The sequence below is a fragment of the Medicago sativa genome, chromosome 3, assembly GCF_051527215.1.
Source record: "Medicago sativa cultivar Bolivia chromosome 3, Bolivia_mono, whole genome shotgun sequence".
Classification (NCBI taxonomy): domain Eukaryota; kingdom Viridiplantae; phylum Streptophyta; class Magnoliopsida; order Fabales; family Fabaceae; genus Medicago; species Medicago sativa.
Genome location: NC_140751.1, coordinates 76,875,541 through 76,888,218, shown reverse-complemented (window position 1 = coordinate 76,888,218; position 12,678 = coordinate 76,875,541). Strand labels below are relative to the sequence as shown.

At 31.5% G+C, this 12,678-nt stretch overlaps 1 protein-coding gene across 1 annotated transcript; it reads right to left on the bottom strand.

Annotated features, from left to right (window-relative positions):
* Window positions 1–482: 482 nt before the first annotated feature.
* Window positions 483–4,466, bottom strand: LOC146940367 (uncharacterized). The gene is made up of 4 exons (XM_085749871.1): window positions 4,444–4,466; window positions 1,742–1,820; window positions 1,427–1,645; window positions 483–1,339 (listed from the first exon to the last, which is right to left on the bottom strand). The coding sequence occupies exons 1-4, from the start codon at window positions 4,464–4,466 to the stop codon at window positions 962–964; spliced, it is 699 nt and encodes a 232-aa protein (XP_085605997.1). The 3' UTR covers window positions 483–961.
* Window positions 4,467–12,678: the final 8,212 nt, after the last annotated feature.

Below are 12,678 nucleotides of genomic sequence, written 5' to 3'. Positions count from 1 at the left end.
GGTTTCCGTGAGTTGTACTCCAAAACCATTTTGCAGTGAAAATGGTTTCCGTGAGTTAGACTCCAAAACCATTTTGCAGTGAAAATGGTTTCCGTGAGTAATGCTAACACCAGATCCGAACCGGATTGATCATAAACAACACAATTCATCACAACATTCTCAATAATTCATCAAATCCGAATTCCAGCTTATACCAACATATTTCACATCGAATCATTTCCCAATTCCAGTGAAAATGGTTTTGTAATAAAAAAATTGTGATAAACATTTAAATCATTATTAAGTAACCACTTAATAGTACACACTTATAACCTAATGTGAATTAATCAATAAGTAACCACTTTTTTGTAAAGCCTCGTCATCTCTCTTTTATTTCTTACGTTGTAAAACGAATTTCTGACTTTGTCTAAATATAATCGCGCTTTAATGGTTTTAATAGACTTGTATGTGAAAGAAAAATAATTGTCAAATGCTAAATAAAATAAAAGAATAGTGAAAATTATTATTGACAAATGATTTTAAATAAAAACTATTACTGAAACCATAAGTGTGGTTTAATGGTTTTGATAGTGTTCTACACGAAACCAAACTAATTGTTTAATGGTTTTGCTATGGGTATGGTTTCTGTGAGTTATACTCCAAAACCATTGTGTTGTGGAAATGGTTTATGTGAGTTGTACTCCAAAACCATTAGATGTACTTAATGGTTTTCTTTGATCCAACATGGTGCATATCACAATCAAAAATAAAAAAACATATGGAATTTTCTAACCATAACAGAACATTTTCAAAACCATCAGATTCAGGCACCAACTTTGAATTCTTAGCAACAGAATCACAATTCTCAGAAAAATTCCCAATTTGATTTCGACAATTTCTCAAACCAAGTCCATCATCAATTTTCCCAAATTCAAATCAATCCCTAATCCCTCCAACTCATTACTCCCAATTCTCCTCCTCTTCAACGTCGTCCTTTCACAATCAACGTCGTCCTTTTTCTTCCAAAAATAAAGAATGCAAAGGAACTTGAAAATCTCCAGCAAACTTCATCACCAAACCAATCAAACCCGTCATCTATATGTAACCAAAATTGAAAATCATAGCAAGATTCGAATTCAAACACAAAATCATCGGTAGTAACAGTTGACAAATTCCTGAAAGGATGGGACCTGAGAATTGAACCAAAACAAGTGAATGAAATAAAAGTGAAGAAAATATGAATTTCAATCAAAATAGAACACAGTAACATACCTATGATTTTCTCAATGCGTCTCTTGATTTCTTGTGAACAAGCTTCACAATACATGTGAACTTTCAGAATCACTATCATAACCTTAGGCTGCACCATATAATAAAATAAAAATGATAAAAATGATCCATCACATATTCAGATAAATTTAAAAAGAAAAAATAATAATTAATTAACCTCTTCAGCTTTCTTTTCTTCCCATGGCTTAGGTTTCTCTTTCTCTTCAATTTTTTTCTCTTGTTCTGAAGGTGGTTTTGGGATCGGAGAAAGAAGCTCAACTTGTCTATGACTCTTCCTCTGAACTCTTTCAAGAACCTTCAATGGATCCGCTTTTTCTCCTTTAACAACAACCTTGTGAGATTTGCAATCAGTAACCACATCTTCATAATTATAAATCTACACGATTTCACGCATCCGTTCCGCAATTCAAAATTGAAATCTCTACAAATTCACAATCACACAAACTTGTCACGAATTACAATACACACATACCTCAGAAGAATAGGGATGATCTGCAATTCCGTTTGGGATCGGCGACCTAGGAATCGAATAAGCTGTTTGTGCAAAATAGCTGTTTTGCACAAATAAGCTATTTTGTATAAATAAGTTGTTTTGAATAAGCTGTTTTGCACAAATAAGCTATTTTGTATAAATAAGTTGTTTCGAATAAGCAGTTTTGTATAAATAAGCTGTTTTGAATAAGCTGTTTTGCACAAATACGCTGTTTTGTATAAATAAGTGGTTTCGAATAAGCTGTTTTGCATAAATAAACTGTTTTGAATAAGTTGTTTTGCATAAATATGTTGTTTTGCATAAATAAGTTGTTTTGAATAAGTTGTTTTTAAAATGAAATTGGAATAAGCTGTTTTGTATAAATAAGCTGTTTTGAATAAGCTGTTTTGCACAAATAAGCTGTTTTGTATAAATAAGTTGTTTCGAATAAGCTGTTTTGCATAAATAAGCTGTTTTGAATAAGTTGTTTTGCATAAATAAGTTGTTTTGAATAAGTTGTTTTTTAAAATGAAATCGGAATAAGTTGTTTTGTATAAATAAGTTGTTTTGAATAAGCTGTTTTGCACAAATAAGTTGTTTTGTATAAATAAGTTGTTTTGAATAAGTTGTTTTGCACAAATAAGCTATTTTGTATAAATAAGTTGTTTCGAATAAGCTGTTTTGCATAAATAAGCTGTTTTGAATAAGTTATTTTTGCATAAATATGTTGTTTTGCATAAATAAGTTGATTTGAATATGTTGTTTTTTAAAATGAAGTTGGAATAAGCTGTTTTGTATAAATAAGCTGTTTTGAACAAATAAGCTGTTTTGCATAAATAAGCTGTTTTGAATAAGCGGTTTTAAAAAAAGTGATCCTAATAAGTTGTTTCGAATAAGTTGTTTTGCATAAATAAGCTATTTTGAATAAGTTAGTTTTTAAAATTAATCGGAATAAGCTGTTTTGTATAAATAAGTTGTTTTGAATAAGCTGTTTTGCACAAATAAGTTGTTTTGTATAAATAAGTTGTTTTGAATAAGCTGTTTAGCACAAATAAGCTCTTTTGTATAAATAAGTTGTTTCAAATAAGCTGTTTTGCATAAATAAGTTGTTTTGAATAAGTTGTTTTGCATAAATATGTTGTTTTGCATAAATAAGTTGTATTTTAAAATGAAATCGGAATAAGTTGTTTTGTATAAATAAGCTGTTTTGAATAAGCTGTTTTGCACAAATAAGCTCTTTTGTATAAATAAGTTGTTTTGAATAAGTTGTTTTGCACAAATAAGCTATTTTGTATAAATAAGTTGTTTCGAATAAGCTGTTTTGCATAAATAAGCTGTTTTGAATAAGTTGTTTTGCATAAATATGTTGTTTTGCATAAATAAGCTGTTTTGAATAAGTTGTTTTTTAAAATGAAATCGGAATAAGCTGTTTTGTATAAATAAGTTGTTTTGAATAAGCTGTTTTGAACAAATAAGCTGTTTTGCATAAATAAGCTGTTTTGAATAAGCGGTTTTAAAAAAAGTGATCCTAATAGGTTGTTTCGAATAAGCTGTTTTGCATAAATAAGCTATTTTGAATAAGTTGGTTTTTAAAATTAATCGGAATAGGCTGTTTTGTATAAATAAGTTGTTTTGAATAAGCTGTTTTGCACAAATAAGCTGTTTTGTATAAATAAGTTGTTTTGAATAAGCTGTTTTGCACAAATAAGCTCTTTTGTATAAATAAGTTGTTTCAAATAAGCTGTTTTTCATAAATAAGCTGTTTTGAATAAGTTGTTTTGCATAAATATGTTGTTTTGCATAAATAAGTTGTTTTGAATAAGTTGTTTTTTAAAATGAAATCGGTATAAGTTGTTTTTTATAAATAAGCTGTTTTGAATAAGCTGTTTTGCACAAATAAGCTATTTTGTATAAATAAGTTGTTTTGAATAAGTTGTTTTGCACAAATAAGCTATTTTGTATAAATAAGTTGTTTCGAATAAGCTGTTTTGCATAAATAAGCTGTTTTGAATAAGTTGTTTTGCATAAATAAGTTGTTTTGAATAAATTGTTTTTTAAAATGAAATCGGAATAAGCTGTTTTGTATAAATAAGCTGTTTTGAATAAGCTGTTTTGAACAAATAAGCTGTTTTGCATAAATAAGCTGTTTTGAATAAGCGGTTTTAAAAAAAGTGATCCTAATAAGTTGTTTCGAATAAGCTGTTTTGCATAAATAAGCTATTTTGAATAAGTTGGTTTTTAAAATTAATCGGAATATGCTGTTTTGCATAAATAAGTTGTTTTGAATAAGCGGTTTTTAAAAAATCATTCTAATAAGTTGTTTTGCATAAATAAACTATTTCGAATAAGCTATTTTGCATAAATAAATTGTTAAGAAAAAAATTATAATATGGGGCTTTATTAGGCCCACAAATAAATAGATTTTACAGTGGACCCAAATAATTCTTTTCGCTTGGGGTGTAGAAAGTAATTATGTTGGGTGTAGAAAGCAATTATGCACGGTGCATAAGGATCTCCTTATGCATAATAACTTTTGCCTACGTCGTCTATGTGTAAGATCAAATCTGATAGCTAATGACCCAAATTTTTCTTTTCTTTATCCGGGTTAAGTAGAACCCAATTTTCGATTTGTGACATCATTCATATGGGTGAACGATTCTGAAAAGTTGATGTGTTTCGTTCTGTATAGATCGAGACCGTACCGGGTCGTATTGAGTGTCGTCATGGCCCGTTTTCTGATTTATGGGTGAAGAAGAAAAAAAAAATTGCAAACCCACGCGAGCGTTAGCGCGTGTTGTCTAAAATATTCCAAATCTTTATTTTTCTGCCAAATATTTATAATTTATTTTTCTGATCATTTTGGCATGTTTTTTGGAATTTTTTTCGACACCTGAAAATATTTATATAGTTTTGATTGGGTATAAATCCTATTTCAAAATATTATGTATTCTCACAATTTTTTGTGGGAAAATTTTATAAACAATCCTTATTCTTATTTGACACTTATGGAAAATCTTATTCTCCCTAATTTGAGATTAATGTGTCATCGAGGAATTTTATACCCATAATTGACTAGTAAATGTTATTTTATTTTGAGATAAAAATATATTTTTTTTTAAATTTGGGATTTAAATTACTTTATGAAATCTCTTAATATTTGATGTAAATTAATATGAGAATCATATACTCTTTTAAATTATATATCCTCTATATTTGAATCTAAAATATTCTATGTGAAAATACTTTTTATAGTAATAACACTTATGAAAAATATTCTTTTAAAGTGTTATGATTATTTTTTTTTGAGAGATAAAGTGTTATGATTATGAAAATTCTTAGACTCGCTCTTATATATTCTTGCATCAAATATTCTATATTAATATATATTTTGAGATTTGTTGATACCCTCAAAATTATTTGTCTTGTCAAGAATAACTTGACTATTATACTATATATATTCTTGATTTATGGGTTTCAAAATTTTGTCAAATCTTGAAAAGATCATGTATAAATTGAATTGAGAATAATTTATTTCAAATCATATATTCTCAATATTTGAGCCGAAACTGTTTTGAAAATCCTTTCTTATATTAGTAACACTAACTATCTAATCAATTAAAATGTTACTATTGTGGATTTATAGAAGGCTCAATTTTATTAATTTTAATGCCAAATATAATTAATTTAAATTTGATGATTTTAAATATTTTTGGCATTATAAATATTCTAATATAATCTATTCTTTAATTTATATTTTCTTAGCATAAAGATCCAAAGTTTACTTTTTGATCATTCTTTCGGCGACATATTTAAACTTAGACACTTGTCTCTGATTGATTTAAAGGGTCTTGATAATATTTTGTTTTCAAAATGAGTATAGTGAGTTGTATATTATATATGTCATTTATATTAATTGAATCTAAAATTGGCATATTTTTCTTTAATATACATTATACTTTCTACTATACTCTCTAATCTAGACCCATAATTTATTACTTTCAATTTTATGACAAATACTATTAACTCTCTAATTATGTGTTTTGTCGCAATTAAATATTTGGGTGGTAATAATATTAAACTATATATTTTATATAGTTGTATTTTTTATGCTAAAATTCTAAATAAGAATTAAAATTTGCATGCCTCTTTGTTGATTATTAGTTAAATATTATCAAAACAACTTATTAAGAATTGGAGCAATTTTAAAACACTCATCATCCTTACATCTGAATTCTTGTATAAATCATATTGATTTATAATTAGAGTCTCAAATATGTTTATTTATAATTGTTTATTGTAACGCCCGTCTTAATTATTTGATTAATTAGAAATATATTTATATATATGATTTAAGTGATTTTCATGATTGATATGTGTGAATTTTATGATTCATGCAGTTGAGTGGTTTATATGATTTATAAATAATTTATGTGGGGTATATGATGTTGTGAAGTTGTTATGACTTATTTTATTATTAAATAAAATAAGATATGAAAATAAAATAAAAATATTAGAATTTGGGTTGTGATGTGAAAAGAGCATTTTTAGAGGTGTAAAGAGAAATTAGAGTGAGGTTATAAATAGAAGGAGTTAGGTTGAGAAAAGTTTTTTGGGCAGAACGTACGTTTTTAGAGAAAAGGGAGAAAAAGTTAGAAAGAGAGAAGAACAAGAGGAGGCTGTCGATTTTCTTCAATTACCAGGTAAGGGTGAGACTAACTTTCAATACTATTAAGGATATAATTCTGTAGAATGAATTTAGCATGATTAGGTTGAGGTTTTGTAAGATTATGAGAATTAGGGTTTGAATGAGAATTGATGATTAGGTGATGAGAAACCGTTGAATTGATGTAAGGGGGAGTTTTATTCATCGTAAGAGTTGTATAAACATATGGGTAGTGAAGGGCTTTTGTTTTCCTTTGGCTTCCATAATCTTTTAATGAATTCATATTAATTTTTTTCCGTTTAATTGCTGCAATGATATTGGATATATTCTTGTCTCTAATTCATTATTTTTATGAGCTAATCCGTGATTGACATTTGGTTATGTTGTGTTTTCGAATATATTTAACCTTCGGTGTTATTATTTCTGAGTTAGTTTATGATTTGTGAAGATCTGTATTCTCTCGTTTTAGTTATGTGTTATAATGCTTGTACTGTTTACACATCCAGCTTACGATGCCGTATTTGCGATTAGTTGTAACATCTCTGATATCATTATTGTGTGTATACGTGCATATATGCACGTTCACAATGAACATGTAAATTGCTATATAAAACCAAATACTAGAAAATAATATTTTTTTAATTATCTCACTCAGTGATAGTAAGGTGACATAACCTTATAATGCCATGCGCCAATTGACCTTTCTTTCTTTTGTTTTTTTATGTATATATTTAATTGGAATTTTTGGTTTCATTTGTGAATTGTTGCTATACTAGTAACTATTTACGACTTGTTGCTAACTTGCAGTATAGGTTATAAACCAGGTATATACTTCTAAAGGATTGTGAACATATACATGAGCACCGTATAATTGCTACAATTTGGCTAAAAGAATATATTATAATTTCATAGTAATTTTTATAGGCGTGATAGTTATATTGAAAATTAGTTTTTACTAATATTTAAATGTGTCTGAAATAATAAGTTTTAGATGATGAATTATTTGATGATGTGTATTGATGTGTTATTTGAAGATGTGTGATTTAAAGATGTGTTATATAAAGATGTGATATATATGAGTTGTTATATGCTGCACTTGTTGCCGTTGCTATTGTTGACCATTAATGTCATAAAGTTGTAAGTGTCGGTCTAAGTTGTGAAGTCGTAAGAAGTTGTCCAAATTATTGGAATCATATAAGTTGTTTAAGAAGTTCAAGATGTCTAAGTTGTAGGAGTTGAGTCCATTGCATACTCATTAAAGTTGGGGGTTTTAGGCCCGGCAGCCTTTGTGCTCATTAAAGTTGGGGGCTTTAGGCCCGGCAGCCTTTGTGCTCATTTATGTTGATGATTGGTACCACATGCATTTGCATACCAAGAAGTTTCATGATGGTTTAAGTTGTTAAGTTGTTGAGTTGATAGAGTTGCATTGTCAATATGAGTCGTGTTGTCAAGTTAAGAGTTAAGTTAATTATGATTTAGTGATGATATTTAGTAATGGTATTTGATGATTGTATTTGATTATGGAATGAAAATATGCTAAGTGTTAAATGTTGATATGTCGATAATATTTTATGTTGTTTAATGCATTTTATTGAATTATATGCTTAATGTATTGACTGTGAAATCTCACCCCTTCTGCGTATATGTTGCTTCGACCGTGGGTAATGTGCAGGTAACAAAGATTAGAAGTGTTCGTGAGAGGACTCCTCACTTGTGTCTAGGTGCTCTGATACGTAACGGGATGGGGCTTGCTTTCTTATCTATTCCTTACGTGTCTTTATGAACTTTTCACGAATAAGTATTGAACTAATTTACGAGATTTTGATAAGGCCTGCGTGCCAAGACTTTAGTATGCTGAACTATTTTCCGCTGCATGATTTTAGATTTTGATGTTGAATTTGAGGGATAATTATTATTATCCATTTTATGTTTTAAAAGAAGTATGTGACATTCCGTTTGTGATTTAAATACTCTGATTTATGATGAAATTTTTATGCTGGGAAAACGGGGTGTTACAATTGGTATCAGAGCAGGTCGGTCCATCCGGCCAAATAGATGAGTCGAGTAGTGTCGTTGACGGTTGAGATATCGTCATTGAGTTGTCCTGTTTGTTGTTTATTGTTTAACCCTTAGTATGAACTGGTTGGAGTACAACCATGTTCACATTAATTGCTTTAGTAAGTCGGTGTATTTCTCTTCTGCCGAAGAAGAAAGTGGAGTAGAGTTTTGTCTACTAAGCAGCTGAAGCAGTTAGCACGTGATGGAATTTTGATGTTTTCGTTGATGGCGTCACTATCTATTGAGAATCAAGCAGTGAGTGATAAGTTGCAAATTGTGTGAGGATTTCCCGAAGTTTTCCTGAAGATATTGTTGTTTGATCTTACCGGCACATCAGGGAGTGTCTGCCGCCAGAGAGGGAGGTCGAATTTTCTATTGATCTTATTCCAGGAACGAAGCCTGTGTCTATGACACCTTATCGCATGTCAGCTTCTGAGTTGGCGGAATTGAAGAAACAATTGGAAGATTTACTTGATAAGAAGTTTAAAAGACCGAGCGTTTCACCTTGGGGAGCGCCGGTATTGTTGGTTAAGAAGAAGGATGGTTGTATGAGGTTATGTATTGACTATCGACAGTTGAACAAGGTAACTATAAAGAATAGGTATCCACTTCCAAGAATTGATGACTTGATGGATCAGCTGGTGGGTGCACGTGTGTTCAGCAAGATTGACTTGAGGTCGGGTTATCACCAGATTAAAGTAAAAGATGAAGATATGCAGAAGACGGCTTTTAGGACGCGATATGGACAATATGAATATAAGGTGATGCCTTTTGGTGTTAGTAATGCGCCTGGCGTGTTCATGGAGTACATGAATCGCATTTTTCATGCATTTTTGTATCGCTTTGTGGTTGTGTTCATCGATGATATTTTGATTTACTCTAAGACAGAAGAATAACACGCTGAGCATTTGAAGATTGTCTTGCAAGTGCTGAAAGAGAAGAAGTTGTATGCTAAATTGTCTAAGTGTGAATTATGGTTGAAGGAAGTAAGTTTTCTTGGCCATGTTATTTCTGGTAGTGGTATTGCAGTCGATCCGTCTAAAGTTGAAGCAGTATCACAATGGGAGACTCCTAAGTCAGTTACAGAGATTAGAAGCTTTTTGGGTATGGCAGGTTACTACCGAAGATTTATAGAAGGATTTTCTAAGTTAGCACTTCCGTTAACGCAGTTGACGTGTAAAGGTAAAACCTTTGTGTGGGATGTTCATTGTGAGGACAGTTTTAATGAATTGAAGAAGCGTTTGACGACGGCTCCGATTTTGATTTTGCCGAAAACTGATGAACCTTTTGTGGTGTATTGTGATGCGTCCAAGTTGGGCTTAGGCGGTGTACTTATGCAAGATGGTAAAGTGGTTGCTTATGCATTAAGACAGTTGAGAATTCATGAACGGGATTATCCTACTCATGATCTTGAATTAGCCGCAGTTGTATTTGTGCTTAAGATTTGGAGACATTACTTGTATGGTTCGAGATTCGAGGTGTTTAGTGATCATAAGAGCTTGAAGTATTTGTTTGATCAGAAAGAATTGAATATGAGACAGCGAAGGTGGCTCGAATTGTTGGAAGATTATGATTTTGGTTTGAATTATCATCCGGGTAAAGCTAATGTTGTTGCAGATGCCTTAAGTAGGAAGACTTTACATATGTCTGCCATGACAGTTAAAGAGTTTGAATTGCTTGAACAGTTTAGAGATTTGAGCTTAGTTTTTGAAATGTCGTCTCGGAGTGTTAAGCTTGGAATGCGGAAAATTGATAATGATTTCTTGAAAAGTATTAAAGATGCGCAGAAAGTTGATGTTAAGTTTGTGGACTTGTTGGTTGCCAGTAATCAAGCTGAAGATAGTGACTTTAAGGTTGATGATCAAGGTGTGTTGAGGTTTCGAGGTAGAATTTGTATTCCAGACAATGATGAGATGAAGAAGATGATTCTTGAAGAGAGTCATAGGAGTAGCTTGAGTATTCATCCGGGAGATACAAAGATGTATCATGACTTAAAGAAGTTGTTTTGGTGGTCTGGATTGAAACGTGATGTAGCATAATTTGTGTACTCTTGTTGATTTGTCAGAAGTCGAAGGTGGAGCATCAGAAACCTATTGGGTTGATGACACCGTTAGATGTACCAGAATGGAAATGGGATAGTATATCCATGGATTTTGTGACGAGTTTGCCGAATACTCCTAGAGGTAATGACGTCATTTGGGTGATTGTTGATAGATTGACAAAGTCGGCACACTTCATTCCGATCAATATTAGTTTTCCTGTAGCTCAGTTGGCAGAAATTTATATTCGAGATATTGTGAAGCTGCATGGTGTTCCTTCAAGCATTGTGTCAGATAGAGATCCAAGATTTACTTCTAGATTTTGGAAGAGTTTACAAGAGGCTTTAGGCTCTAAGTTGAGATTAAGTTCGGCTTATCATCCCCAAACAGATGGTCAGTCGGAAAGAACGATTCAGTCACTCGAAGATTTGTTGAGGGTATGTGTACTTGAGCAAGGTGGAACTTGGGATAGTCATCTCCTGTTGATAGAGTTCACTTATAATAACAGTTATCATTCAAGTATTGGAATGGCACCTTTCGAGGCCTTGTATGGTCGGAGGTGTAGGACTCCGTTGTGTTGGTTTGAAACAGGTGAAAGTGTGGTTTTAGGACCAGAAATTGTTCAACAGACTACTGAGAAGGTGAAAATGATTCAAGAAAAGATGAAAGCGTCACAAAATCGACAAAAGAGTTACCATGATAAGCGTAGGAAAGACCTTGAGTTTCAAGAGGGAGACCATGTGTTCTTGAGGGTTACCCCAACGACCGGTGTTGGTCGTGCATTGAAGTCAAAGAAGTTGACTCCGAAGTTTATTGGTCCGTATCAGATATCGGAAAGAGTCGGGACGGTGGCGTACCGAGTAGGTTTACCACCGCATTTATCGAATTTGCATGATGTGTTTCATGTGTCGCAGCAGAGGAAGTATGTTCCAGACTCGTCCCATGTGATTCAGAGGGATGATGTGCAAGTTAGAGACAACCTTACAGTGGAGACCTTACCTTTGAGGATTGATGATCGCAAGGTGAAAACGTTGAGAGGCAAGGAGATACCTCTAGTGAGAGTTGTTTGGAGTGGAGTAACTGGTGAAAGCTTGACGTGGGAGCTAGAGAGTAAGATGATGGAGTCTTACCCAGAGTTGTTTGCTTGAGGTAAATTTTCGAGGACGAAAATTCTATAAGTTGGGGAGAGTTGTAACGCCCGTCTTAATTATTTGATTAATTAGAAATATATTTATATATATATGATTTAAGTGATTTTCATGATTGATATGTGTGAATTTTATGATTCATGCAGTTGAGTGGTTTATATGATTTATAAATAATTTATGTGGGGTATATGATGTTGTGAAGTTGTTATGACTTATTTTATTATTAAATAAAATAAGATATGAAAATAAAATAAAAATATTAGAATTTGGGTTGTGATGTGAAAAGAGCATTTTTAGAGGTGTAAAAAGAAATTAGAGTGAGGTTATAAATAGAAGGAGTTAGGTTGAGAAAAGTTTTTTGGGCAGAACGTACGTTTTTAGAGAAAAGGGAGAAAAAGTTAGAAAGAGAGAAGAACAAGAGGAGGCTGTCGATTTTCTTCAATTACCAGGTAAGGGTGAGACTAACTTTCAATACTATTAAGGATATAATTCTGTAGAATGAATTTAGCATGATTAGGTTGAGGTTTTGTAAGATTATGAGAATTAGGGTTTGAATGAGAATTGATGATTAGGTGATGAGAAACCGTTGAATTGATGTAAGGGGGAGTTTTATTCATCGTAAGAGTTGTATAAACATATGGGTAGTGAAGGGCTTTTGTTTTCCTTTGGCTTCCATAATCTTTTAATGAATTCATATTAATTTTTTTCCGTTTAATTGCTGCAATGATATTGGATATATTCTTGTCTCTAATTCATTATTTTTATGAGCTAATCCGTGATTGACATTTGGTTATGTTGTGTTTTCGAATATATTTAACCTTCGGTGTTATTATTTCTGAGTTAGTTTATGATTTGTGAAGATCTGTATTCTCTCGTTTTAGTTATGTGTTATAATGCTTGTACTGTTTACACATCCAGCTTACGATGCCGTATTTGCGATTAGTTGTAACATCTCTGATATCATTATTGTGTGTATACGTGCATATATGCACGTTCACAATGAACATGTAAATTGCTATATAAAACCAA

Bases quoted from the DNA above. Each gene is read 5' to 3' on its own strand.
- LOC146940367 (XM_085749871.1), bottom strand. From the start codon at position 4,466: ATGACGACACTCAATACGACCCG. The intron at 1,821-4,443 runs GTACGGTCTCGA...TGTGCAAAACAG, and splicing joins ACGACACTCAATACGACCCG to CTATTTTGCACAAACAGCTT. The intron at 1,646-1,741 runs GTATGTGTGTAT...GAAATCGTGTAG, and splicing joins ATCATCCCTATTCTTCTGAG to ATTTATAATTATGAAGATGT.